The sequence below is a fragment of the Anopheles coustani genome, chromosome 2 (genome assembly GCF_943734705.1).
Source record: "Anopheles coustani chromosome 2, idAnoCousDA_361_x.2, whole genome shotgun sequence".
NCBI lineage: Eukaryota > Metazoa > Arthropoda > Insecta > Diptera > Culicidae > Anopheles > Anopheles coustani.
In genome coordinates this window covers 70,333,295-70,360,991 of record NC_071289.1, presented here as the reverse complement: position 1 = coordinate 70,360,991, position 27,697 = coordinate 70,333,295, and the positions used below count along the sequence as shown (strand labels likewise).

The 27,697-nt window shown below is 42.2% G+C and overlaps 4 protein-coding genes across 4 annotated transcripts; all 4 read left to right on the top strand.

Moving 5' to 3' along the window:
- Positions 1-911: 911 nt before the first annotated feature.
- LOC131264920 (toll-like receptor 6) lies at positions 912-6,728 on the top strand (the record flags this gene model as incomplete). The annotated part of the gene is made up of 4 exons (XM_058267183.1): positions 912-931; positions 1,022-2,790; positions 2,983-4,199; positions 6,675-6,728. Coding segments are annotated over exons 1-4 (3,060 nt in total), but the record flags the coding sequence as incomplete, so codon positions are not given.
- Positions 6,729-16,940: 10,212 nt separating this feature from the next.
- On the top strand, positions 16,941-20,258 carry LOC131264919 (chaoptin-like). The gene has a single exon (XM_058267182.1). The coding sequence runs from the start codon at positions 16,941-16,943 to the stop codon at positions 20,256-20,258; it is 3,318 nt and encodes a 1,105-aa protein (XP_058123165.1).
- A 1,630-nt stretch (positions 20,259-21,888) lies between these two features.
- On the top strand, positions 21,889-25,314 carry LOC131264918 (toll-like receptor 6). Its single transcript, XM_058267181.1, is given in 2 exon segments — positions 21,889-21,908; positions 21,999-25,314. Coding segments are annotated over 2 exon segments (3,336 nt in total).
- A 1,119-nt stretch (positions 25,315-26,433) lies between these two features.
- On the top strand, positions 26,434-27,666 carry LOC131263807 (PHD finger protein 7-like). The gene is made up of 2 exons (XM_058266067.1): positions 26,434-26,666; positions 26,732-27,666. Exons 1-2 carry the CDS (start codon positions 26,475-26,477, stop codon positions 27,476-27,478), a joined length of 939 nt encoding a protein of 312 aa, XP_058122050.1. The 5' UTR covers positions 26,434-26,474; the 3' UTR covers positions 27,479-27,666.
- The last annotated feature ends 31 nt before the right edge of the window (positions 27,667-27,697 follow it).

The window sequence follows — 27,697 nt, the reverse complement described above, 5'->3', positions numbered from 1 at the left end:
CCTCTTTTTGTAGAAGGTTTTTCACTTGGAATGGTGAGCAGTGTTTTGATATGAATGCACCATCCAAAAGGATATGTAAAAAACTCATTTGCGCGTAAATCCAACATCCAAAAGGATATGTAAAAAACTCATTTGCGCGTAATCAAATAAATGAAACCATTTAAGTTTTTCAACGCATTATTTTAGTCCTATACTTGATATATTCGAAAACCATGTTGTTTTGATACAAACACATGCCTTTTTTCAATTGATTTGCTATACAAAATTTTTCCTTCGTTATACTTCAACTTTGATTATTTACTGGACTATCGTTACATCATTTCCTTATGATTCTAAGCATTAATTTCTATAGAATACAATAAAATTTCCCTTTATTGTAAGATTGATCACATTTCAACCTGTGGATCATAAACTAATGTTGATGAGCTCTATAGAATGTTTTTCTAAGCATAATTCTTGCGAACTTGACCCTTGGAGGTTCGGGGCGCCTTGCTAGCTCGGGGCCCTCCGCGGCCGCTCAGTCCGCACACCGTTAAATCCTCCACTGCGGACACATGTCTTGCGAAGCATGTTGGTGATTAAATGCCTATGCTAGTCTTGGAGGAAGTGTGAAGAAGATCGACCAACAATCATCAGATTAGGCCGGTGTGCTGTAATGTCCCAGACCAGACTAGATGAATAAATAATCAAAAGTGTTAAAAAAATGACTCATTCCATGGAACTTGAGCTGTCATTCAATTGACCTTGCCAAAACGAACGATAATGATGCCGTAAACCTCAGCAGGTTCTTGATACGGTTATTCTAGTTTTTGCGTCCGTTCGCGAAGCCTGGGTGTAATGGTCACATTGAACGGTTCAGACGTATTAGTTCCGATCTGGCAGCGAGTAGAAGCAGATCGTTTTGTGTGAAAATGGGCTTTGCAAGAGCAAGGTAGTTTTGCGGATTGAATAAGCTATGCTTAGAAGTGAATTTTGAATTAAATAGTGAACATGTTTTCTGTTTTCCTTCCCTTTTCTTTAGCACACTGATAGCTGTTCTACTGTTCTTTTACGTTACGATAAGTTTTGCAAAACCTTTGTACGAGTGTTCTGGTAATGACTGCCGCTTTGAGCTAAAACGAGAAGAAGTCATCACGCATGGAAAATCTACAACATTTTTACTGACTGCGGAAGATGGGCCAATCAGTGTGGAGTTTTATGAATCGAGTTTGCCTACAATTCCGACGTCACTTTTCGATGGTGAAAATGGGAACAGAATAAACGAATTGAGCGCATCTGGAGCGGGTGTGTTAGCCATACATCCAGATACATTTGCCCAGGCGCATGCGTTGCAAACGCTCATCTTGGATGACAACCTCATCAAGGAACTGGACCGTAATTCGTTTGTCAATGCAAAAAACTTGACAACTATCCAAATTCGGAGCAATCAGATCGCCACTATCGGCGAGTTCACCTTCCAAGGATTGTCGAGGTTGGAAGATATTGATTTGGATAAAAACAACATACGAAAACTTCCCCCCAAGCTTTTTGCTGGCCTAAGAAATCTGCAACGGATATCTTTAATTGAAAACCGCATCAGGGAACTGGAGGATCATCTGTTCGACGATCTGCTTTCGTTGGAGGTGCTGTACCTGGATAAAAACGATATCGAAAATCTCAACAGCAATGTCTTCGTTGGTACGCCGCAGCTTAGAACGCTCGATTTGCAAGGCAATCGGATCGCCTCGATCGACCCAGACGTTTTCAAGCCATTGGTAAAGTTGGATTATATGAATTTGAACTCGAACAATCTGAAGACTCTCTCACCGGCAACATTCTCATCGCTCAGTCTGCTCGCTTATCTAGACTTGGGAAATAATTTGTTGCAAGAACTGCCTAACGAATTGTTTCGTGATACCGTTAACCTATACAGAAGGTTGATCCTGAGCAATAACTCAATTAGACATCTTGATCCTGACACTTTCAACACATTGAGAAGCTTACAAACATTGGAGTTGCAGTACAACCGGTTACAAACTCTAGATGAAGCATTGTTTAACAGCCTGACCGAGTTGGATAGCCTGCAGTTAGAAAACAACGATCTACGTCACATCAAACCCGGCACATTTGATCATTTAACGAAGTTGAAAACACTGAGCCTAGCAAATAACGGCATATCGTCCATAGATGATGGCACGTTCCGGAAACTTGAATCCGTTGCCGTACTTGAGCTGAACAACAATCATATCAAAGCTTTAACAAACCGTTCTCTGGAAGGATTGAAACAACTGTGGTTACTCGATTTGGATGGTAATGACATCAGGACGATCGATGAGGGTGTTTTGTGCGCGCATGAACAATTAGAGACTGTATCACTCGTGGGAAACAAGCTTAGTCGTGTGCCTCCCGAAGCATTGAACTGTTTAAAAAAATTGGGAAACCTCAACCTCAGCGGGAATCGTCTGCAAAACATTTCGTTGTCGCTCGAAAGCCTAACCAAGCTCGACCTGTCCAACAATCGGTTCCACAACCTATCGGATGATTTTTTTCTGGGAGTGACGAATCTTGGAGAGCTGAATATGGATAGTAATCATCTGGAGGCCATCCCGAAAGGAATAACGAAACTGTCGTCACTGGAAACATTGTCGCTGAAAAACAACAACATCAATTCAACCTCTGTTGATAACGAATGGCGAGCTTTGTCTCGACTTTACCTGTCAAATAACGTGATTGAACACATTTCCGTAGCACAACATCCACTCTTGATAGAATTAGACCTCGACAAGAACCGGATTGCGAACATTCCGGAGGGTACATTTGCTGGAACCATGTACCTTCGCGAATTGAATTTAGCGGAAAACCGACTAACTGGATCATTAGAAAAACGCTTCGTACATGGAATGAGGAGCCTCCGATTGGACGGAAATCCTCTAAATCGTATTACAAATGGCTCTTTTGCAACATTAAATTATCAATCTGAACTGTTGTCGCTGAAAAACACAGGCCTGAGCAGTCTCGGTAACGATTCTATTGCATTCCTATCCACGCTGGAAACTCTGGATCTGTCTGGAAACGCAATTTCCCAAGTGGGACGCAATAATTTGAATGGCATTAGTGAGCTGAGAAAATTCTATATAAATGACAATTTGGGAGTGAGCATTGAAGATTTGAGCGGTTTAAATAAGTTCAATCAACTGGAAGAAATTTCCATTTCGGCGGATAGCTGGGTTGTTCCCAATCATTTTCTGAGCAATAAAACAACGCTCAAGAAGCTGTACATGCGAGGTTCCCGATTTTCCAGCTTGCCTGTAGATTTCTTCCAAGCCTGTTATGCCTCATTAGAAGTTTTAACGATTTCAAGCAACAACGACCTGTCGACGCTTCCCACATATTTCTTCAAAGATGTCCCATGGCTCCAGGAGCTGACGCTATCAAACAACAACTTGACCACGTTGGAGCCGAGAGTATTTGATCCTGTGTTTAACCTTAACTACTTAGATCTTTCCAGCAATCCGTTGAAAACGTTGGACAAAGATTTGTTCCAGGAAACCAGCAGACTCGCAACTCTGAAGCTACAAAATATAAAGGTTACTAACCTTTCTATTGGCATTTTTGATAGTCTTGACCAACTGATCACCCTGGATCTGAGCAATAATCAACTATCCACATTGCCAAATGGAATCTTCCATAATCTGTTCTCTCTAGAAAGCCTTTCCTTGGAGAACAATGCTATCGAACAGTTGGACCCTGCCGTTTTCGAGGGAGCTTTGCGGCTGAAGAGTATCTTCCTCGCCCACAACAAGTTAAGCACTCTACACCCTCGCCTCTTCAGCAACTTGTTGCGAATTGACACACTTAATCTGGGTTACAACAAGTTCGTGAGCTTCGATCTGACGACCACAGACTTCCAGGACACACTGAAAAACCTCAACATAGATGGGAATGGCCTTACATCGCTGAAAATCTCACCAACCCTTGAGATTTTATCAGCAGCTGACAACCAACTGTCCAGGATCGAAGTTAATCAAACGAGCGGCTCATCCAGCGCTCTCACCCAGCTTTCCGCCCAACGCAATCGGTTCAACAGCTTTAACAATTTTGTGCAGTTTAAATCTCTGGTCGATCTGGATGTCTCCTTCAACGACTTTAGCGAGCTGGACATTGGAACTATCTCTACGAAGCTGCAGGATCTTCGCAAGCTGAACGTATCGAACAGTCACGTACAACAGATAAAATCGGATGGAATCAACACTCAAGAGAATCTTACCCATCTGGACATTTCGAACAACAATCTTATGAGTCTGGAATTGGAAGCATTCGAAAAGTTCTCCTCGCTGGAGCGCTTTATCTTCACTGGAAACTAATTCGATCCATTCTCCATTCTTAGTCTGCCCACGAGGGACTATGAAACAATTTGTTGCAGTTTATTTTCAACAACAAGAAGCAAAAAAAAAACAAGCAATTTAGAGGGGCATTTGAAAGGGATACTGATGAATAAATTTGAATTTGTAAGTTCGATTAGTTTGTGTTCTTACCTTTAGTCTAATAGCCCAAAGCTATGGAGAGTGGGTTGCCGGTAGGAGTTTCGATGATTAATATCGAGAAGTTCGATTGCTCAACACGATCGAAGAAGTATCATACATAAAACGATACCGAAGTTGTTGTTCCGTGACCCGTGGCTACTGTTGTTTCCTTCACTGCGTATGAAACGTATACACTGCGTCCCAAAATGATAGCCTAGTTTTTTCTGTGCAGGGCGAATACCGAGCATATATATATATATTTTTTTTTTAAATACACAAATATTTTTAAGTATACAATGACTACTTTGCATAAATATTGTTGAAGAAAACGAATGAACAATCCCTTTGGTACCAAGAAACTAAAATCAGTGGTGTCCCAAAATGATAGCCTCACTTAGGATTTTGATTAAATTATCAACAAAAATAGCATAAATGGATTCAAAACGCATGATTTAGTATTCCGTGAGTCGCCCATTACGATTTATTACTTGGAAAATTCTTGATGTCATGCTCTCCGATAATTTTTCTAACGAATTTACTGACAAGGAACGCCAAGCATTTCGAATAGCAAGTTTAAGCTCTAATATGGTCTCGTAATGTCTCCCATCTTCATAAATCTCTTGAACTAGCCTTCCACAAACATTTTCTCTTGGATTAAGGTCTGGAGAAACGGCTGGTTAAGACATTGTTTCGATACTCGATCGTGCATGGTGAGTTCTTGTTGTCTTGCTTGCGTGCACGGCAGCATTTTCTTGCTTAAAAATAAGCTGTTGGGTGTTGTGATTTTCCAGATAAGGCTTTTTTAAATGATTGTCCAGGATGTCAATAAACATATCGCTGTTCATACATGTTGGTATAATGGCCAATTCACTTCTACTAAGATCGCTGAACGCAGCCCAAATCATGACCGATTCACCTTCAAAATTGCGACTAGGGAAAAAAACGTGGGTAACGATGTTTCCATCCGGTCCATCAAGATTGAACATTTTTTCATCATTATAATCCACCTAACATGAATTATTAATTTAAAATTAGAACAAGACTACAAAGTGACAACTTACGTTTCTCCACTCATTCTTCCATGTCATATGTTCTGTAGCAAACTCCAATCTATCGACTTTTTGGTGAAGTTTGAGGGCAGAAACTTTCTTCATGGACTCTCTTACAGCATCAGAACATGAATTCAAAGCTCGCAACACAGCATTTTTGTGCACATTCAACCAGAAATCGTTTTTTGTCCTACGCAACCTTTAGTTGAATTGAAAGCAACTTAAAAAATCCTCCGATTATCACGCGAGGAAAGATTTTGAAGACGACCAGGAGACTTCTGAAGCCCATATTAACTGGAATCTTTTACATAATCGTTAACGACGTTTGTGGATCTATTTATTAGCACACCAATCTCATGATTCGACTTGCCAATGAAGCGATAAGCATCAATTTGACTTTTTTCTCGTTCCTAGAGTTGTTTTCCGCTTCCAATGTTCAAATTAAATTACAAATGAAAGGGCCCACGGGCCCCCCTTATTTCACAAATTTAGAACAAACTCCCTTTTTTGGTAGACCTAGCGCAGTCCGCTCGCTGCGCTCGCTGCGTTGTAGTATGCGTTTCATACTCATTTTTTCACTCCAAATTATTGGTTTATGCTGTCCATCTTGCCCAGTTCAACCGATTAGTCAGTTTTTAACGGAACTGACAGCTTCTAACGGAAATTCAACGGTTCAAATATTCAAACTGAACTGATGTGCCACCTATTGCATAACTTCCTGGCGCAAACATCGAAAAAATGATGACGATGCGGCGACTAGGAGGCCTCATTTGGGATTTTACCGAAATGTAATTTAGTTTCATCACAAGGAAATAAATCGCAAATAAGTACATCTATAGTGAACTTATAATTGAGGTAAAAGAGTAAATGAGGCCCCGGCCGCCATGTTTTCGATCGTGGCTACACCTCTTGTGGACGTTTAAACTGAATGTATGCAATTGGTGATACATTAATTCGTTAAATTCAACCAACGAGTATTTGAACCGTAGTGTGTACCGTTAATTTCGGCTACGCAATCAATCTAGGGGGTGCGGTATGAGGGGGGCCCACGGGCCCCCCTTATTTCTCAAAACTATAACAAACTCTCTTTTTCGGTAGACCTAGCGCAGTCCGCTCGCTTCGCTCGCTGCGGGCGCGCCGCCGTTTCCAAATCATTTCTTCGGCTAAACTCATTGTTTCATGCTGTTCATCATGTGTGGTATAGTTTACTTACTAGTAACTTAACATGTAAAAGTATATTAACCCGTATTCAACCTCCACTGCGTGATTGGCTTAAAACCGTTATGGTCTTTTAAGCAAACCGTTAGCGTTCAAACATTCGAAACGAATGCATGTGTCGCGCTTTGCATAGCTTCAGGCGCTTAATGTGAACCAGTAGGAAGAGGAGAATCTAGCCCGGGGCCTCATTTAGGCAGCGCTCTGTGAGCTATCGAACAAGACAAACACGACAAACACGACAAAAAAAAAAACGATCAAATCCATGCAATCATATGGAGGTGCTCTGTCAACCTGCATCGAACATGTCAGACAAACACGACACAGAACAAAACAGTTTGATTTTGTCGTGCAGGGCTGTATCCCACTGAGCGCCTAAGGCAGCGCTCTGTGAACAGCCCAACAAACCAGACAAACACGACACTTTCGGAAAGGTGCTCTGCGAATTGTCGTGAAGAACTGTCACTCATCCAAGCAGCAAGGTAGCAGAATACACAAGGTATAACAGTTTCACAGTGGGATACAGCCCTGCACGACAAAATCAAACTGTTTTGTTCTGTGTCGTGTTTGGCAGCGCTCTGTGAACAGTCCAACAAACACGACAAACACGACACTGTCGGAAAGGTGCTCTGCGAATTGTCGTGAAGAACTGTCACTCATCCAAGCAGCAAGGTAGCAGAATACACTAGGTATAACAGTTTCACAGTGGGATACAGCCCTGCACGACAAAATCAAACTGTTTTGTTCTGTGTCGTGTTTGTCTGACATGTTCGATGCAGGTTGACAGAGCACCTCCATATGATTGCATGGGTTTGATCGTTTTTTTTTTGTCGTGTTTGTCGTGTTTGTCTTGTTCGATAGCTCACAGAGCGCTGCCTTTGTCTGAGATGTTCGATGCAGGTTGACAGAGCACCTCCATATGATTGCATGGGTTTGATCGTTTTTTTTTGTCGTGTTTGTCGTGTTTGTCTTGTTCGATAGCTGACAGAGCGCTGCCTTACTCTTTTACCATAATTGATATTCTAGCTATAAAATGACAAAATATTACCGTAGCTGCAAAATAAACACGTAAATTTATCACCGTATGTCCGTTTATTTTGTTTTTGAGATTTGTTATGTTTACATTTATGGTAAAATCCCAAATGAGGCCCCCTAGTCGCCGCATCGTCATCATTGTTTCGATGTTTGCGCCTGGAAGTTATGCAATAGGTGGCACATCAATTCAGTTTGAATATTTGAACCGTTGAATTTCCATTAGAAGCTGTAATGATTTGAACTAATCGGTTGAACTGGGCAAGATGGACAGCATAAACCAATGATTTGGAGTGAAAAAATGAGTATGAAACGGCGGCGCGCCCGCAGCGAACGCAGCGAGCGGACTGCGCTAGGTCTACCGAAAAAGGGAGTTTGTTATAAACTTGTGAAATAAGGGAGGCCCGTGGGCCCCCCTCATACCGCACCCCTAGGTTGATGGCGTAGCCGAATTTTCATACACTCATGCAAGTAATGCATGAGGGAGTTTATGTTGTAGATCCTTTTCAGTATAATCATCTTTAATTTAACGAGAATTCAATTCAAACGGTTCACACAACGGCATTTGTTTCACCAATTGCATACCTTTAAGGTACATCCGCTCACAAATGGTGTAGCCACGACAGCGATTTTGGCTGGGGGGGGCTTCATTTGGGATTTTACCACATTTATTTCTTCTTCATCTTCTTTTTTTTGGGGTTTTTGAGTTTGCGGTTAGCTGCCAAAAACTTTGCGGTAAAATCCCAAATGGAGCCCCCCCCCGGCGACGCTTTGTCATAATTTTTTCCACGTTTGCGCCTGAAAGTTATGCAATAGGTGGCACATCAATTCAGTTTGAATATTTGAACCGTTGATTTTCCGTTAGAAGCTGTAATGATTTGAACTAATCGGTTAAACTGAGCAAGATGGACATCATAAACCAATAAGTTGGACTGTTACGGACGGACGATATGTTTCGTTCGTGATACCAACGGATAGGAAATTTCACCCCCAACCGCGAGTAAAGAAAAAACAATGTATAAGAAAGTAGAGAAAATGGGAAAAGACATAGGTCAACATTCTCCCGTCACAAGCCAAGAAAGGTTAGGACAAGAAGATCGTAACAAAGAAAAAAGCGAGGATAAGTTTCGAAAGAAAAACCAAAATAAATTTATGTTTTCCAGATGGAAATTTCGAGTGCAAGTAATAAAATATCGTGTGCATCGAAGCCACGTTTTTAGGAATAGGCGACAATGCATGATGCCGCAAGAAACGAGCATGCATGCGCTCGAAAGACCAACGGGTCGGTTATTAATAACTACGTTTCCATCGAAGGAAAAATTTTATAGCCAGAATCGTCACGTCGATGTGACGATAACCAGACGCCCCACGCGATGAAGGGTTAATCTTAGCGCGATCGACGTGATCGAGCGATGAAGCGTCAAGTGGGTCGATATCGATCGACGCTGCAACCCTCGCTTTCTCATTAGGGGAAAGTGAAACGTTTAGGAATAGAACGTGTGACGAGAACGAAACCATGTAACGTTCTCCAGCAGCAGGGGGCGATCTGGAATTAGAGCGAGATCTTCTATCTCGCTCGCGCTCATTAATTAAATATAATCAATTCGATATATAAGCGATCAAAAAATTGAATAAAGCAGTTATCTTCACCAGGACGCCTACGAGTAAAGTACCTGAAATTCCTTACTCAAGTTCATCCGAAATTAGTTCACGAAGTACCCAAACCCTTCCGAACTTACGCTAGATTCTGCTCTGTTCAGCGGCACGTCACGCTGCAGACCGGCTTCTCGTAAACCCTTCCAAATACTTAGAGAAAATTCTGAAGGCTTCTCTCCGACGTCGGCAAGTCACGGCTCGGACGGAACTTTAGAAGATTCAATAAGTTTCCCGCTTCTGCGTGGTCCTCTCCGCTGCCGGCAAGTCACGGCTCGGACCGGTCACGCTGCCAAGCATTCCCAACTCCTCGTCCGAAAAGAGTTAAGGACAACTCGCGGAACACCTCTCCGTTCAGCGGCACGTCACGCTGCGGACCGGGTTCTCGGTTTCCCTTAATTTTAGATCAAGGTATCACACGCTGTTTGCACCGTCGTTGGCACGTCACAACACGGGCCGAACACGTTGATACCGAAATCGACGGACCTCCAAATCCGGTGAAGATTCTCGCGTCAGAACGAGGACGCACTCAGTCGAGTTTACCTTCGCGCTCGGCTGGACAATCCGCTTCGTTACATGGTGGCTCCAGAGAGGAGTACAACATCGCGCGCAGTTGTACTCGGAGAACGAATTCTCCTTTAGGTGTGCTGTCGCCTTAAGAACAGCTTAAAGAGGTGTGCTGTCGCCTTAAGAACAGCTTAAGAGGGTGTGCTATCGCCTAAAGAATAGCTTAAAGTGTAAGGCGTTGCGTCGCCTAACAAAGTGAGCCGTTTCAAAAGGAAACGGTTAAAAAACCTAAAGGACGTAAAGCCAAGGTGATAAGCACCAAAAAGGTAGCCTTAGGTTAAAAAACATTCAGTGAAAAGTTAGTGAAGTGTTCGCGACCTTTACGAACTATTGCGATAACATCGCTAAGAGGATAAACGAAAGATTATCCTCAAGTGTTAACCTGTGAAGTGTTAACAAGTTAAAACGCGAAGTGCATTAAAAGGTAAGATTCTCAAAGGAGAATTCTTGCTGGTGTTGGGCCAAGACCAAGAAAGGAGAACAGATCTCCGGTCAAGGGAACCACACCACCGCCATAACGGCAATATAGGCGGCTGAAGTGTCCGTGCTTGAAGTACGCGTACATAAGAGTGAAGGTTCGACTGCTCTGAATTAGATCATAATTCATTAATAGAGAGAGTTCGAATTAGTAATTCCTTCAGCGTGATAATTATCACCAATGCCAAATTATTATAATTTGGCTAACGACGCCGTTTAACGCACAGTAGCATCAACAAAGAGGGAATTGCGATTATCGCACCCCTAAAAAAGATCTGAACATTGATCGTATAATCTTTCATACGAAAGAATAAACATTAGCGGGAAAAGTCCTGCAAGACTAGTTAACCGAGTGCAAGTGAGCCAAGTGTTAAAAAAGGTTAAGGATCGGTGACGAAAGTGCGAAAGGCGCCGTTCCAGCTAACCAGTATCCGGCGAAGATTCCATACCGATTGCGGCGCAGACCTCGGAAGTAAAACCCACACTACCAGCCACGAAGGACGGCCCAAAAGGAGGAAAGGTAACAGAAGTTATTTCAAATTCACCGGAATTTGAGTGACAGGTAAGTGGGTTATTTTTTATTATTGTTCCTGTCATCTCATTCAGACCCTTGAAGAAGGATCTATAGTCCGAAAGGACAAAAGGAAGGGAACCAAGGCGGCTCCCGGAAAATTTACGTAACACCAAGAAGGGTACGTAAAAGAAAAGAAGGGAAAATAAAGGCATCATTATGCCTTTCCCGGATTTCGTTGTCAACCCGCACGGCAATTGCCGCCTGTGTCAACATGCAGATGGCGAGGATTCGGTAATGTTAAGTTGTGACCATTGTGAACGTTTGTTCCACTTAACTTGCGTAAGGAAGACTCGTAAGCCATCGGAAACCGAAACGTGGCTATGTCCAAGATGCCAAACTGAAAAGTATAATGCCAATAGACTTGAGGCTCGTGTTGAAGAGCTCCTGGGTATCATTAAAAGATATCAAGCAGAAGCGGTCAATGCCGAGCAAGGGGAACCTTCAAAGGGGGAATCTTCGAAGGCAACTTCGAACGCGAATGCCGTGGAAGAGGAAACTGCTTCCGTAAGGAGTTCGTTGGAGGCTCATGAAAAGCAGCCGGTGAAAACGAGCTCTCGCGCATCATCATTGGACGAGGAAGAAGTTGAAGATTCACTATTTGTACGAGGCTTGGTCAGTGCTCAAGAAAGAGCAGCAATGGGAACAATGCTAAAGAGACAAACTTTAGCGCAGTTACCCAAATTTAGTAACTTTAAAGAATTGCCAATTTTTAAAGGGACATACAATAAAAAAGCAAATGAGATTTTAAAGAAAACATTAGAATTCGTTGATGGGCATTATCAAGTTGGCCAATCGTGGAAACGAGATAATCATAAATTTCCCGACAGCCTCCTTAACAATATAAGTAGGTTTGAAAACCATGAACACAAGATCCGCAAGGATCCTGAATTAATTAAATGCGCCATTTATACAGTAAAGGATAATGTTGAGATGGGATGTTCAAGAAAATTATCCCCGGTAGAAGTAATAAAAGATTATAAAACATTGTTTTACCTTCGCACGTTCATCGTGATTAACAAATACAAAACAGATGGTAAGAAAAAGAAAAACGAAAAAAGCCCCAAAATCAAAATGAAACAAACAGGGGTAAACAATAACACAAAAAATTCTGAGGTAAACGCGAAGGCGAAAAATACGACAAGGGTAATTGTCGATAGTAAAAGTGAAAAATTTGTCGCTCTTCACGCGGAAACTCATAAAAAGACCACCCTTGAAACAACGGGCAGAAAGAGGTCTAAATTAAATTCAAGCATCAATCCATGTTCATGGAGAAATGGAGAAATTCAAAATGCCACGAAACATGCCAAGGCATCCAAATGCAAGGCGGACCCTTTAGAAATCGATTATGAACGCCACGGCAATAATCGAGGATCAAAGGTATTTTCATTGAATTAAAATCACTCGTAATTTGACATTGCCTTTCATGATTACGAAGGTATTAAGAATATCTTGCAAGGATTAATTGCTTACCATTGCAATGATATCAATATTAACAGCTACTCGTTGAAAGGAGTAGCGGTTCGCATACAAAATAAAATTTGTGACTCGGGTTTCGGCACGAGAACATACAATAAGATTCTGAAAATTACGCATGATCCAAAGTAAATAAACTAATAAAATCTGCTTTCAAGAGATTTAATTCCAGGAACACACCTCTAGTGCAACTACAAGTAACTACATCGACCATGAAGTACAATTCCGAGCCGGTAAAGGTAAAGGTAAGAGCAGAGACGCAGAGTGGTCAAGGCAACCGGCATAAAGGAAAAGAAAGGTTGAAATGCAAGTATAAACAAGTTCAATCAGTCAGGATTGAGAAAACAGCACCGGCTTAACCGGTAAAATACCTGCCCGTGCTTAAAATTCTTGCCAAGAAGTTTAGAAAGGAATTTCAAACAAACTAAAAAAGATAAATAATTAAAAAGGTAGTTCACTTATAGTAAAAATGCAGTAAAAAATTATTCTAAATACTGCGTACAATTAATCTTCGAAAATGATTGAATAGATAAAACATCAAAGAAAAATGTCAGAAGATCATACGATAGGAAGGTCATACGATAGGAATATGCCAAATATAAAGGGCATTAGAAACAATTCTTGAAAGTAGTTTAAAGGGATTGATTGCTCACGATTGTACGAATAAGGAGTTCATCATATCGAGTTACTCACTGGACGACGAGGGCCGCATCAACAGCATGTGCTACCATCAGACATCCTGGACACGACGACGCTGAAGTCAACTGGCGACTTGCAGCAACATTCAACGGTCGGTCAACCTTCGCGTCAGGTCTTAAACAACAAGTGATTCAGAAGGAGCAAAAACTTGTATGCTGAGAAACATCATCTCAGCAAAAATTCGGTACCACAAGGCTGCTCAATAGATGACGCAGCACGCTATCATCGGAGAAACGTTCCATCGCAGTTATCGGTTAAGGACGTGGTGGCCACACGATACTTCAGCCGTAGGCTTCGAAGAACCTACACCCGTAGATGCGTTAAAATCACATCGACTTTCGCGATTGCCGGAAACAATAGACTGGGAAGAAGTTTTCATCGAGACATCTTCGAGAATCGTATACAGCAGACGTGTCAAATTATGCAACGGCAATGCCATGACGACATTGGCATTGCACATGATCAACAGGAGGTGGACCACCCGCTATTAATATCCATCTCGTTGATCCCGACGACTATCCACATACTTCATTATGGATGCAACTTACCTACGAACCGACAAAACGATGTAATCGTATCAAGTATGATGACTTAGATACGCTACCCACCAATCATCCGGTGAGCCGTACAACACATCCGGTTTCGTCGAAAGCATCCCAGCTTCAGCTAACAAAGAGAAAGATTTACGTCGACGACAGCAAAACAACAAGACGAATTGACTATCGGAGTCCAAAGTCGATAGAAGCAATAAAGTACAGTCATCTTCGATCGTAGAACAACCAATCGACGCTAACATAGTCAACAGCGTCCGACTATGAAACGCATCAAGCATTTGTATCGACACGCGGAGGAAACAAAGTCACGTCTCCGTCCAGCATCTTCGAACGCAAACAGTAAAGTAGACGATTAGACCTGCCAGCAGCAATATGGAATTGCAAATATTCAGCTGCAACCAAAGTACGCTTCGGCAGCTTCATCTCGGCAACAAATGGCAGGTAGCAGAGAATCACGATCAACCAGCTCCATACAATTAATTCATCAAAAACCAAGATTAAAATGACCTGACGCAGCAGCTCAAAGGTTTCCAACGTAGTGACGTCTGTAGCAGAACGAAGACATCCGACTACGCAGCATGGAAGCAGAGAACGTACATATCGGAGCGAGGATCAATCCCAAATTGAGTAGCGAATAATACTAACATTGCGCAATCAAAATATTAAAATATCATAATAACAGATAGGCAATTAGAACATCGCGATTGAAGTTACCTAACAAGGAATAACACCTTTATAAAGAAACATCGTCCTATAGTGTCGTAAAACTTAACATACGCGTTTTACGAGGGGCGGTGTTACGGACGGACGATATGTTTCGTTCGTGATACCAACGGATAGGAAATTTCACCCCCAACCGCGAGTAAAGAAAAAACAATGTATAAGAAAGTAGAGAAAATGGGAAAAGACATAGGTCAACATTCTCCCGTCACAAGCCAAGAAAGGTTAGGACAAGAAGATCGTAACAAAGAAAAAAGCGAGGATAAGTTTCGAAAGAAAAACCAAAATAAATTTATGTTTTCCAGATGGAAATTTCGAGTGCAAGTAATAAAATATCGTGTGCATCGAAGCCACGTTTTTAGGAATAGGCGACAATGCATGATGCCGCAAGAAACGAGCATGCATGCGCTCGAAAGACCAACGGGTCGGTTATTAATAACTACGTTTCCATCGAAGGAAAAATTTTATAGCCAGAATCGTCACGTCGATGTGACGATAACCAGACGCCCCACGCGATGAAGGGTTAATCTTAGCGCGATCGACGTGATCGAGCGATGAAGCGTCAAGTGGGTCGATATCGATCGACGCTGCAACCCTCGCTTTCTCATTAGGGGAAAGTGAAACGTTTAGGAATAGAACGTGTGACGAGAACGAAACCATGTAACGTTCTCCAGCAGCAGGGGGCGATCTGGAATTAGAGCGAGATCTTCTATCTCGCTCGCGCTCATTAATTAAATATAATCAATTCGATATATAAGCGATCAAAAAATTGAATAAAGCAGTTATCTTCACCAGGACGCCTACGAGTAAAGTACCTGAAATTCCTTACTCAAGTTCATCCGAAATTAGTTCACGAAGTACCCAAACCCTTCCGAACTTACGCTAGATTCTGCTCTGTTCAGCGGCACGTCACGCTGCAGACCGGCTTCTCGTAAACCCTTCCAAATACTTAGAGAAAATTCTGAAGGCTTCTCTCCGACGTCGGCAAGTCACGGCTCGGACGGAACTTTAGAAGATTCAATAAGTTTCCCGCTTCTGCGTGGTCCTCTCCGCTGCCGGCAAGTCACGGCTCGGACCGGTCACGCTGCCAAGCATTCCCAACTCCTCGTCCGAAAAGAGTTAAGGACAACTCGCGGAACACCTCTCCGTTCAGCGGCACGTCACGCTGCGGACCGGGTTCTCGGTTTCCCTTAATTTTAGATCAAGGTATCACACGCTGTTTGCACCGTCGTTGGCACGTCACAACACGGGCCGAACACGTTGATACCGAAATCGACGGACCTCCAAATCCGGTGAAGATTCTCGCGTCAGAACGAGGACGCACTCAGTCGAGTTTACCTTCGCGCTCGGCTGGACAATCCGCTTCGTTACATGGACTGAAGAAATGAGTTTGAAACGGCGGCGCGCCCGCAGCGAGCGCAGCGAGCGGACGGCGCTAGGTCTACCGAAAAAGGGAGTTTGTTATAAATTTGTGAAATACAGCCTTTTGCGATGGATAGCGTAAGCTGAAACGCGTTGATCGCCTTTGTGAACTCCGTTATCGCATCTTGAAATCGGAATATGACATCTTGCAATCCTTCATCGCGTTTCTGCCTTCATTAATGAATCTATAAACTCGAATATGATATCCTTAAACTTCATTATCGCCTTGTCAGATTGGAGGCCGGTTTATTTTGGGTTTCATAGATGCAAATTGTGTACACATACATATATAGTCAACCATTCGAAAAAGACGTTACTGGTTATGTATTCCGGTTACAGGATCCGATACCGGAGTTCACAGAGGCGATCAGCTTGTTCTATACATAGAAAAGGCTGTACTGTAGGGGATTAGTATAGCTGATTATTTAATAATAATTTATTCATCCATGAATTAACACCGTGTGTGTTATTTGTGAACAGTAACGTCTTTTTCGAATGGTTGACTATATATGTATGTGTACACAATTTGCATCTATGAAACCCAAAACAAACCGGCCTGCAATCTGACAGGGCGGTAATGAAGTTTAAGGATATCATATTCAAGTTTATAGCATCATTAATGAAGGTCACAAACGCGATGAAGGATTGCAAGATGTCATATTCCTGTTTCAAGGTGCGATATCGAAGTTCACAAAGGCGATCAACGCGTTTCAGCTTACGGTATCCATCGTGAAAGGCTGTATGCCACTCGTTTCTTCACCTTGACTGCCACTAAACTGTCATAAGACAGTTGACATTCATTCTTATGTTTTAACCTGAAACATCCTTCTTCCGGTCTCGGAAACGGTGAACACACGCGTTGCATTTGTTCTGCAAAAGGCCCATCCGAAACACAAAATTTATCAGAGCAAGGTAGTTTTGTGGATTGAATTAACTAATAGAATAAGTGAACTTTGAATTACATGATGAACATGTTATCTTATTTCCTTCCCATGTTTCTAGCATGCTGATAGCTATTTTTCTGTTCGGTTGCGTCACAAAAAGTTTGGCTGAACCGTTGTACGAGTGTTCTGCTAATGAGTGCCGCTTTGAGGTAAAACGGGATGAAGTCGTCACGGATGGAAAATCAACAACATTTGTTCTGACTGCTAAAGATGGTCTAATAAGTGTGAAGTTTTATGGTTCGACTTTGCCTATAGTTCCGACGTCGCTTTTCGATGGTGAAAATGGTAACAGAATAAACGAATTGACCGCATCTGGAGCGGGTGTGTTAGCCATACATCCAGATACATTTGCCCAGGCGCATGCGTTGCAAACGCTCATCTTGGATGAAAATCTCATCAAGGAACTGGACCGTAATCCGTTTGCCAATGCGAAAAATTTGACAGCTATCCGAATTCAGGGCAATCAGATCGCTACTATCGGTGAGTCCACCTTCCAAGGATTATCGAGGTTGGAAGATATTGATTTGAGTAAAAACAATATACGAAAACTTCCGCCTAAGCTTTTCGATGGCCTAAGAAATCTGGGACGATTAATTTTAGCTGGAAATCGGCTCAGGGAGCTGGAGGATCATCTGTTTGACGATCTGCTATCGTTAAAGATACTTTCCGTGGCTAGAAATGATATCGAAAATCTCAGCAACAATGCCTTCGTTGGTACGCCGCAGCTTAGAATGCTCTATTTGCGGGGCAATCGGATCGCTTCGATCGACCCGGAAGTGTTCAAACCATTGGTAAAGTTGAAGTCTATGTTTTTGGACTCTAACAATCTGAAGACTCTCTCACCGGAAACATTCTTATCGCTCAGTATACTGGTTTTATTAAATTTGTCGAATAATTTGATGCAGGAGTTGCCCAAAGAATTGTTCCGGGACACCATTAGCCTTAAATGGTTAAAATTGAACAATAACTGCATTACTCATCTTGATCCTGGCACTTTCAAGACATTGAGAAGCTTAGAAACATTGAATTTGCAGTACAACCGGTTACAAACATTACATGAAGCATTATTTAACAGCTTGCGCAAGTTGGATTACTTGCAATTGGAGAACAATGGTCTACGTCACATCAAACCCGGCACATTTGATCATTTAACGAAGCTGAGTACACTGAACCTAGGAAATAACGGCATATCTTCAATAGATGACGGCACGTTCCGGAAACTCGAATCCGTTGTCATACTTAAGCTGAGCAACAATCATATCAAAGATTTAACAAACCGTACTCTGGAAGGATTGAAACATCTGTGGGTACTTGAATTGGATGGTAACGAAATCAGGACGATCGATGAGGGTGCCTTGGGCGCGCAAAAACAATTGGGAACTATAACACTCAAGGGAAACAAGCTGAGTCATGTCCCTTCCGAAGCATTCAACTGTTTGAACAAGTTGGAAGACCTCAACCTCAGCGGGAATCGTCTGCAAAACATTTCGTTGTCGATCGTCAGGCTATTAGAACTTGACCTGTCCAACAATCGGTTCCGCAACCTATCGGAAAATCTTTTTCTGGGAGTGAGGAGTCTTAGAGAACTGAATATGGATAATAATCATCTGGAGGCCATCCCGAAAGGAATAACGAAATTGTCGTCACTGAGAACATTGTCGCTGAGAAACAACAAAATCAACTCAACCTCTGTTGATAACGAATGGGGGGCTGTGTCTCGACTCTACCTGTCAAATAACGAGATTGAACATATTTCCCTAGCACAATATCCACTCTTGATAGAATTGGACCTCGAAAAGAACCGGATTGCGAACATCCAAGAGGATACATTTGCTGGAACCAAATTCCTGCGCGAATTGAATTTAGCGGAGAATCGACTAACTGGATCATTAGAAAGCCGCTTCGTACATGGAATGAGGAGCCTCCGATTGGACGGAAATCCTCTAAATCGTATTACAAATGGCTCGTTTGAAATGTTAAATCATGAAACAAAGTTGTTGTCGCTGAAAAACACAGGCCTGAGCAGTCTCGGTAACGATTCTATTGCATTCCTATCCATACTGGAAACTCTGGATCTGTCTGGAAACGCAATTTCCCAAGTGGGACGAAATAATTTGGATGGCATTGAGGAGTTGACAAGATTCTATTTAAACGACAATAAGGGAGTGAGCATTGAAGATTTGAGCGGTTTAAATAAGTTCAATCAACTGGAGGAACTTTCGATTTCTGCGGATAGTTGGATTGTTCCCAATCATTTTCTGAGCAATAAAACATCACTCAAGAAGCTGTACATGCAGGGCTCCCGATTTTCCAGCTTACCAGCAGATTTCTTCCAGGCGTGTTCTATCTCGTTAGAAGTTTTAACGATATCAAACAACAGCGACCTGTCAACGCTTCCCACACATTTCTTCAAAGATGTCCCATGGCTCCAGAAGCTGACGCTATCAAACAACAACCTGACCACGTTGGAGCCGAAAGTATTTGATCCTGTGTTTAACCTGAAATATTTGGATCTTTCCAACAATCCGTTGAAAACGTTAGACAAAGATTTGTTCCAGGAAACCAGCAGACTCGCGACTCTGAAGCTACAAAATATAAAGGTTACTAAGCTTTCGATCGGCATTTTTGATAGTCTTGACCAACTGGTCACCCTGGATCTGAGCAGTAATCAACTATCCACATTGCCAAATGGAATCTTCCATAATCTGTTCTCTCTAGAAAGCCTTTCCTTGGAGAACAATGCCATCGAACAGTTGGACCCTGCCGTTTTCGAGGGAGCTTTGCGGTTGAAGAGTATCTTCCTCGCCCACAACAAGTTAAGCACTCTACACCCTCGCCTCTTCAGCAACTTGTTGCAGTTTGACACACTTAATCTGGGTTACAACAAGTTCGTGAGCTTCGACCTGACGACCACAGACTTCCAGGACACACTGAAAACCCTCAACATAGATGGGAATGGCCTTACATCGCTGAAAATCTCACCAACCCTTGAGATTTTATCAGCAGCTGACAACCAACTGTCCGCGATCGAAGTTAATCGAACAAGCGGCTCATCCAGCGCTCTCACCCAGCTTTCCGCCCAACGCAATCGGTTCAACAGCTTTAACAATTTTGTGCAGTTTAAATCTCTGGTCGATCTGGATGTCTCCTTCAACGACTTTAGCGAGCTGGACATTGGCACTATCTCTACGAAGCTGCAGGATCTTCGCAAGCTGAACGTATCGAACAGTCGCGTACAACAGATAAAATCGGATGGAATCAACACTCAAGAGAATCTTACCCATCTGGACATTTCGAACAACAATCTTACGAGCCTGGAATTGAAAGCATTCGAAAAGTTCTCTTCGCTGGAGCACTTTATCTTCACTGGAAACTAATTCCATCCATTCTCCATGCCGAGTTTGCTCACAAGGGATTATGAAACAATTTGTTGCAGTTTATTTCCAACCACAAGTTTCCAAAAAAATCAAGCAAGTGAGAGGGATACTTGAAAGGTACTGACTAATAGATTTGAATATGAAAGCTTGATTAGTGTGTGTTCCTACCTATTGTCTAATAGACCGTTGCTATGGAGTGTGGGTCGCCGGTGGGATTTTCGATGATCGATATCGAGAAGTTCTATTGCTCAAAACGATCCAGGAAGTATCGTGCATACAACGCAACCAAAGTTGTTGTTCCACGATCCGTGGTTACTGTTGTTTCCTTTACTTTTTCTTCTGTACCCAAGTTACTTTGTTCTCCAGTTTGCCCTTGGAAAGATGAAATGTAAACAATTCCACATAAAACGACTGTGATCGCTATACGCTGGAGTTTTCTATGCTTTCTTTGAAGAATTGGTCAAAAATATCCCTATCAAGAAGAAAAACACATCCGAATTAAATTCACCATGGCAGGATACCAGCAGCGTAATGAATTCCTAATACCGACAGTGTGAGACGGCTCATTAAATGCAGCAATTATCAGTCAGCCTATTCGACGCTTGACAACAATTGAAAAAACACACATTGGCACATCATCCCCATTGGCAAAACGGCGTAGCACCATAAGGTGTATGCTGGAGCTATAAGCGCGGATAACTTGCCAGCGTAACTTCGTTAATGAGTTTGTACACACTGGAGATTCACTGATGATCCAACTCCGTAGCATGTCCCAGGCCGCTATACAGTAATTTAATAAATTTCAAAAGAAATCTATGCATCAGCAAACATTATTATTCTAGAACAAAATTCATTGTACATAATCAATCAATCGAAGTAAAGTATGTCAAATTGGCATTATTTGTGCATAGGATTGGATCACAACGTTAAGCACAGCTATCGTATCACTTGGCAAGAAGAATGAGAATGTCAGGCCATAAAGGAACATAATCAACTACCAGTTGGACTAAACAAACTAATTATTTCGTTGGATAATTACTATTAGTAAATAGTAAATATTATAGTTAGTAAATTAAATACATAGGCACCAGTTAACGCAGACTTTTTAAATATTTTTTTTTTCAAGTAGCGATTATTTTTATCAGTGAAAGATTATAGTTACCTTTTTTTATGTTTACTCATAGAAAGCGAGTCTAACAGGTTTTCGTTGTGTAGTTTTTCTGAATCAATTATTTCATTGTTCAAAACACTTGCTTGTAAGCCAAACACAGTGATCGTGCTGTACCACGCCATACGAAATCATGTCTTGGGAAGCATATTAGTGATTAAAAGGTTTATGCTAACCTGGGAAGAAGTGGGAAGAAGATAGACCAACAATCATCGGATTAGACCGGCGTGCTATAACGGATGGGCCCATCAAGCTTAAGATGTCTTTCCCTTGACCTTAGCTAAATTAGCGGTTATCATGCTGTTAACCTCAGCAGGTTTCTGATACGAGTATTAAATTTTTTGCGTTCGTTTGCGCAGACTGAAAGCGATGCTCAAGCTTAACGGGTAACCGACAAAAATAGCCACCACGCGTACCAGTTCCGATCTGGCAGTGAGTAGAAGCAGATCGTTCTTTGTGAAAATGGGCTTTGCAAGAGCAAGGTAGTTTTGTGGATTGATTAAGCTATGGTTAGAAGAAAATTTATAGTTAAATAGTGAACATGTTTTCTGTTTTCCTTCCCTTTTCTCTAGCATACTGATAGTTATTTGTCTGTTCGTTTACGTCACAATCAGTTCGGCAAACCCTTTGTATGAGTGTTCTGGTAATGACTGCCGCTTTGAGGTTCAACGGCAGGGAGTCAATGAAGATGAAAATTTCACATTTGTTCTGACTGCGGAAGATGGGCCAATCATTGTGGAGTTTACTAAGTCGAGTTTGCCTACAATCCCGACGTCACTTTTCGATGGTGATAATGGAAACAGAATAACCCAACTGTACGTACCTGTAGCCGGAGTGATAGCCATACATCCAGATACATTTGCCCAAGCGCGTGCATTGGAAATACTTAATTTGGTTAAAAACCCCATCAAGGAACTGGACCGTAATCCGTTTGCCAATGCGAAAAATTTAACAATTTTCCGAATTCGTGGCAATCAGATCGCTACTATCAGCGAGACTACCTTTCAAGGATTGTCGAGGTTGTTAGAAATTGATCTGCGTAATAACAACATACGAAAACTTCCACCCAAGCTGTTCGCTGGCCTAAGAAATCTGGAGCGACTATTTTTAGCTGATAATCGTCTGAAGGATCTGGAGGATCATCTGTTTGACGATCTGCTATCATTGGAGATACTTTCCCTGGAAAGAAACGACATCGAAAAACTCACCAGCAATGTCTTCGTTGGTACGCCTCAGCTTAAAATGCTCGATTTGCAAGGCAATCGGATCGCTTCGATCGACCCGGAAGTGTTCAAGCCATTGTTAGAGCTGGCTTATATGATTTTAAACTCGAACAATCTGAAGACTCTCTCACCGGAAACATTCTCACCGCTCAGTATGTTGGCTTATCTGGATTTGTCGAATAACTTGATGCAGGCATTGCCGAAGGATTTGTTCCGGGACACCGTTAACCTAGAATCATTACTCCTAAACAATAATTCAATTACTCATCTTGATCCTGACACTTTCAACACATTGGAAGGGTTGGAAAGATTGGAGTTGCAGTACAACCGGTTACAAACTCTAGATGTAGCATTGTTTAACAGCTTGGGCAAGTTGGATTACTTGCAATTGGAGAACAACAATCTACGTCACATCAAACCCGGCACATTTGATCATTTAACGAAGCTGAAAACACTGATCCTGGATGATAATGGCATATCTTCCATAGATGATGGCACGTTCCGGAAACTTGAATCCGTTGCCGTACTTGAGCTGAGCAACAATCACATCAAAGCTTTAACAAATCGTTCTCTGGAAGGATTAAACCAATTGGAGGTACTCGAATTGGATGGTAACGAAATCAGGACGATCGACGAGGGTTTTTTTTGCGCGCATGAACAATTGGAGACTGTAATGCTCAAGGGAAACAAGCTTAGTCGTGTGCATCCCGAAGCATTCAACTGTTTGAAAAAGTTGGAAGACCTCAACCTCAGCGGGAATCGTCTGCAAAACATTTCGTTGTAGCTCGAAAGCCTAACCAAGCTCGACCTGTCCAACAATCGGTTCCACAACCTATCGGAAAATCTTTTTCTAGGTGTGACCAATCTTGGAGAGCTGAATATGGATAATAATCATCTGGAGGCCATCCCGAAAGGAATAACGAAACTGTCGTTATTAAGAATTTTGTCGCTGAGAAACAACAACATCAATTCAACCTCTGTCGATAAGCGATGGCGAGCTTTGTTTCAATTGTACCTATCAAATAATGAGATTGAACACATTTCCGTAGCACATTATCCGAGGTTGCATAAATTAGACCTCGACAAGAACCGGATTACGGACATCAAAGAGGATACATTTGCTGGAACCATGTACCTTCGCGAATTGAATTTAGCGGAAAATCGAATAACTGGACCTTTAGAAAACCGCTTCGTAGATGGGATGAGGAGCCTCCGATTGGACGGAAATCCTCTAAATCGTATTACAAATGGCTCGTTTGAAATTTTAAATCATGAAACAAAGTTGTTGTCGCTGAAAAACACAGGCCTGAGCAGTCTCGGTAACGATTCTATTGCATTCCTATCCGTACTGGAAACTCTGGATCTGTCTGGAAACGCAATTTCCCAAGTGGGACACAATAATTTGGATGGCATTGATGAGTTGACAAGATTCTATTTAAACGACAATAAGGGAGTGAGCATTGAAGATTTGAGTGGTTTAAATAAGTTCAATCGACTGGAGGAACTTTCGATTTCTGCGGATAGTTGGATTGTTCCCAATAATTTTCTGAGCAATAAAACATCGCTCAAGAAGCTGTACATGCAGGGCTCCCGATTTTCCAGCATACCAGCAGATTTCTTCCAGGCCTGTTCTATCTCATTAGATGTTTTAACGATATCAAACAACAACGACTTGTCGACGCTTCCCACACATTTCTTCAAAGATGTCCCATGGCTCCAGGAGCTGACGCTATCAACCAACAACTTGACCACGTTGGAGCCGAAAGTATTTGATCCTGTGTTTAACCTGAAATATTTGGATCTTTCCAGCAATCCGTTGAAAACGTTGGACAAAGATTTGTTCCAGGAAACCAGCAGACTCGCAACTCTGAAGCTACAAAATATAAAGGTTACTAACCTTTCGATCGGCATTTTTGATAGTCTTGACCAACTGATCACCCTGGATCTGAGCAGTAATCAACTATCCACATTGCCAAATGGAATCTTCCATAATCTGTTCTCTCTAGAAAGCCTTTCTTTGGAGAACAATGCTATCGAACAGTTGGACCCTGCCGTTTTCGAGGGAGCTTTGCGGTTGAAGAGTATCTTCCTCGCCCACAACAAGTTAAGCACTCTGCACCCTCACCTCTTCAGCAACTTGTTGCGAATTGACACACTTAATCTGGGTTACAACAAGTTCGTGAGCTTCGACCTGACGACCACAGACTTCCAGGACACACTGAAAAACCTCAACATAGATGGGAATGGCCTTACATCGCTGAAAATCTCACCAACCCTTGAGATTTTATCAGCAGCTGACAACCAACTGTCCAGGATCGAAGTTAATCAAACGAGCGGCTCATCCAGCGCACTCACCCAGCTTTCCGTCCAACGCAATCGGTTCAACAACTTTAACAATTTTGTGCAGTTTAAATCTCTGGTCGATCTGGATGTCTCCTTCAACGACTTTAGCGAGCTGGATATTGGCACTATCTCTACGAAGCTGCAGGATCTTCGCAAGCTGAACGTATCGAACAGTCACGTACAACAGATAAAATCGGATGGAATCAACACTCAAGAGAGTCTTACACATGTGGACATTTCGAACAACAATCTTACGAGCCTGGAATTGAAAGCATTCGAAAAGTTCTCTTCGCTGGAGCACTTTATCTTCACTGGAAACTAATTCCATCCATTCTCCATGCCGAGTCTGTTCACGGGGGCCTATGAAACAATTTGTTGCAGTTTATTTCCAAACACAAGAAGCGAAACTTCAAGCAAGTGAGAGGGATACTTGAAAGGGATACTGACGAATAAATTTGAATATGTAAGTTTGATATAATGGTGTTCTTGTCTGTAATCTAATAGACCGTTGCTATGGAGTGTGGAGTTTCTATGATAATTTCGAGAAGTTCGATTGCTCAACACGATCCAGGAAGTATCGTACATACAACGAAACCAAAGTTCCTCCTCTGCGACCCGTAACTACTGCTGTTTCCTTCACTGCTTCTTGTGTTCCCAAGTTCTTCCCTTTCTTCTCCAGTTTGCCCTTGTTAAGATGAAGCGTATACATTTCCACCGAAAATGACTGTGATCGCTATTCGCTGGAGTTTTCGATTTTTTCTTTGACGAATTGCTCAAAAATATCCCTATCAAGAAAAAAACACACATCCGAATTAAATTCACCTTGTAGGATACCAGCAGCGTAATTAATTCCTCTTACCGACAGTGCAACACGGCACATTGATTGCTACAAAACTCTCGATCCCAGTCGATACTGTCGATAGTTTGGTTGGTACAACCAGACCGCATGCACTGGATCTGCGTCATCTCTTCGTAATCCTCCATTCCGGCGGGCTGATTCATCTGGAAAAATATGTACTCAAATGGTCAGAGCACGCAAAGCGCAACGAAACAAATTATTTTGAAATATTTCATACAACGGTTTGGCACAAACCAAAACTGCGTCTCTGTCGATCGATTTGTGGAAACTAGTGATGAGAAAAGGATAAAAAGAACCACCTCATCGAGGAGTAATCGTGACGATTCTCCGAATCCTTCCCTTTGTCTCTATTGCAATGATAAACAAAACAGAACCAGATTGTACATTTACACATCTTACTTAAAGATGCAATATAATCACTCTGCAATGTTTACACGGATTTCTTCATGAAAGCAAATCTTAAATTTGAATTGCTCCGATGAGGGACTGAATCCTTTTCCTATTTTCCAACCCTAGTTTGCAGAATGTTTTTGTAGAGCTGTCAGAACGAGTCAAAACAAGCGGTTTCCGAAAAGCAAACACACGAAAAGTGATTAGAATTGGCGGAGTAGGCGTTTTCAAGTATGGAAACACAAAATACGTTTAATTTCAGCTATTGCACGGACCCCAAGTTTAAGCTGAACGTAGTGAAGAAGAAAACAGATGATCCATGCGATATATGTCTTCTGAGAGAATGGAAGCCGGCTCGCTACGGGGAATTTATCGTGAAGGAATGCAAATCGACCGAAAACTTGAGGTGCCACTACTTCTGTTTGGTATGTGCTAAGCTTGCAGTTGTTTCCCAGAAAATAAACTAAGTGACTGTTTTCCTCTATTCTAGCTCTCGGGCACCTTTATTCCACAAAGGGGTGTTAACTCGGCGGGTATCACAGGCTTCCTCATACGCGATATTATAAATAGCTTTTACGAGTATCGCGATAAAAAGTGCGCGTACTGTTGCCATCCCTCAGCCTCCATCAAGTGTTGCGTTGATGGATGCGATCGATGGTTCCATTATATCTGCGGTTACAAAAACTCGTGTCTTACACAGTTTTGTGGCCAATACAAGTCGTTCTGTGACCAGCATCTACCAGAGGAATACAGCAAACCACTCCAAACGAAATATAATGAGTGTGAAATTTGCTACGAGATTCTTCCCCGCCCAACTGATGCGGACTACAACCCGATCGCGATCATACGGACTTGCGGTGGGGACGACTGTGAACCCGGCCGGATGCACCGTGAATGTGTACAGCACTTCGCATTTTCTGCCGGCTACGATTTTAAATGTCCCATTTGCTTCTCAAAAGATTACAACAATTATGTGGCACCGCGTGGAATCTTTGTCCCCAGTCGGGATGCTTCGTGGGAGCGCGAACCGGGAGCATTTAAAGATCTGCACAAAAGAAAGTGTACGGCTGTTGATTGTGCTCTAGCTTCCACTAAGGACGCTAGAAATGTAATGAAGATGGTGGGTTGCAGTGTTTGCGGTGGCCAGCTAATGCACAAGATTTGCACCAAGCTTGCGGACCCAAGGAAATATTTGTGCCAGGCATGCATGGATGAAACATTCATAAAACTTTTATAATGCTATTGATAGGAATGGGCCCCAAGCATTGTGATGATGCGTGGATGAACAATACATTTTACTATTAGTACTAGTAACGAAAATAAAGTCAAAACATTGGGCTGCGGACAGCTTGAGTGAAATAAAAAATATATGAATTAATCACTTTTTATTGTTAGCAAGCATGTGAAACAAAGTGCGAAGAATTTCTAAGCCAAATGTTACATCTAACGAGCTATT

Bases quoted from the DNA above. Each gene is read 5' to 3' on its own strand.
- LOC131263807 (XM_058266067.1), top strand. From the start codon at position 26,475: ATGGAAACACAAAATACGTTTAATTTCAGCTATTGCACGGACCCCAAG. The intron at 26,667-26,731 runs GTATGTGCTAAG...CCTCTATTCTAG, and splicing joins GGTGCCACTACTTCTGTTTG to CTCTCGGGCACCTTTATTCC.
- LOC131264919 (XM_058267182.1), top strand. From the start codon at position 16,941: ATGCTGATAGCTATTTTTCTGTTCGGTTGCGTCACAAAAAGTTTGGCT.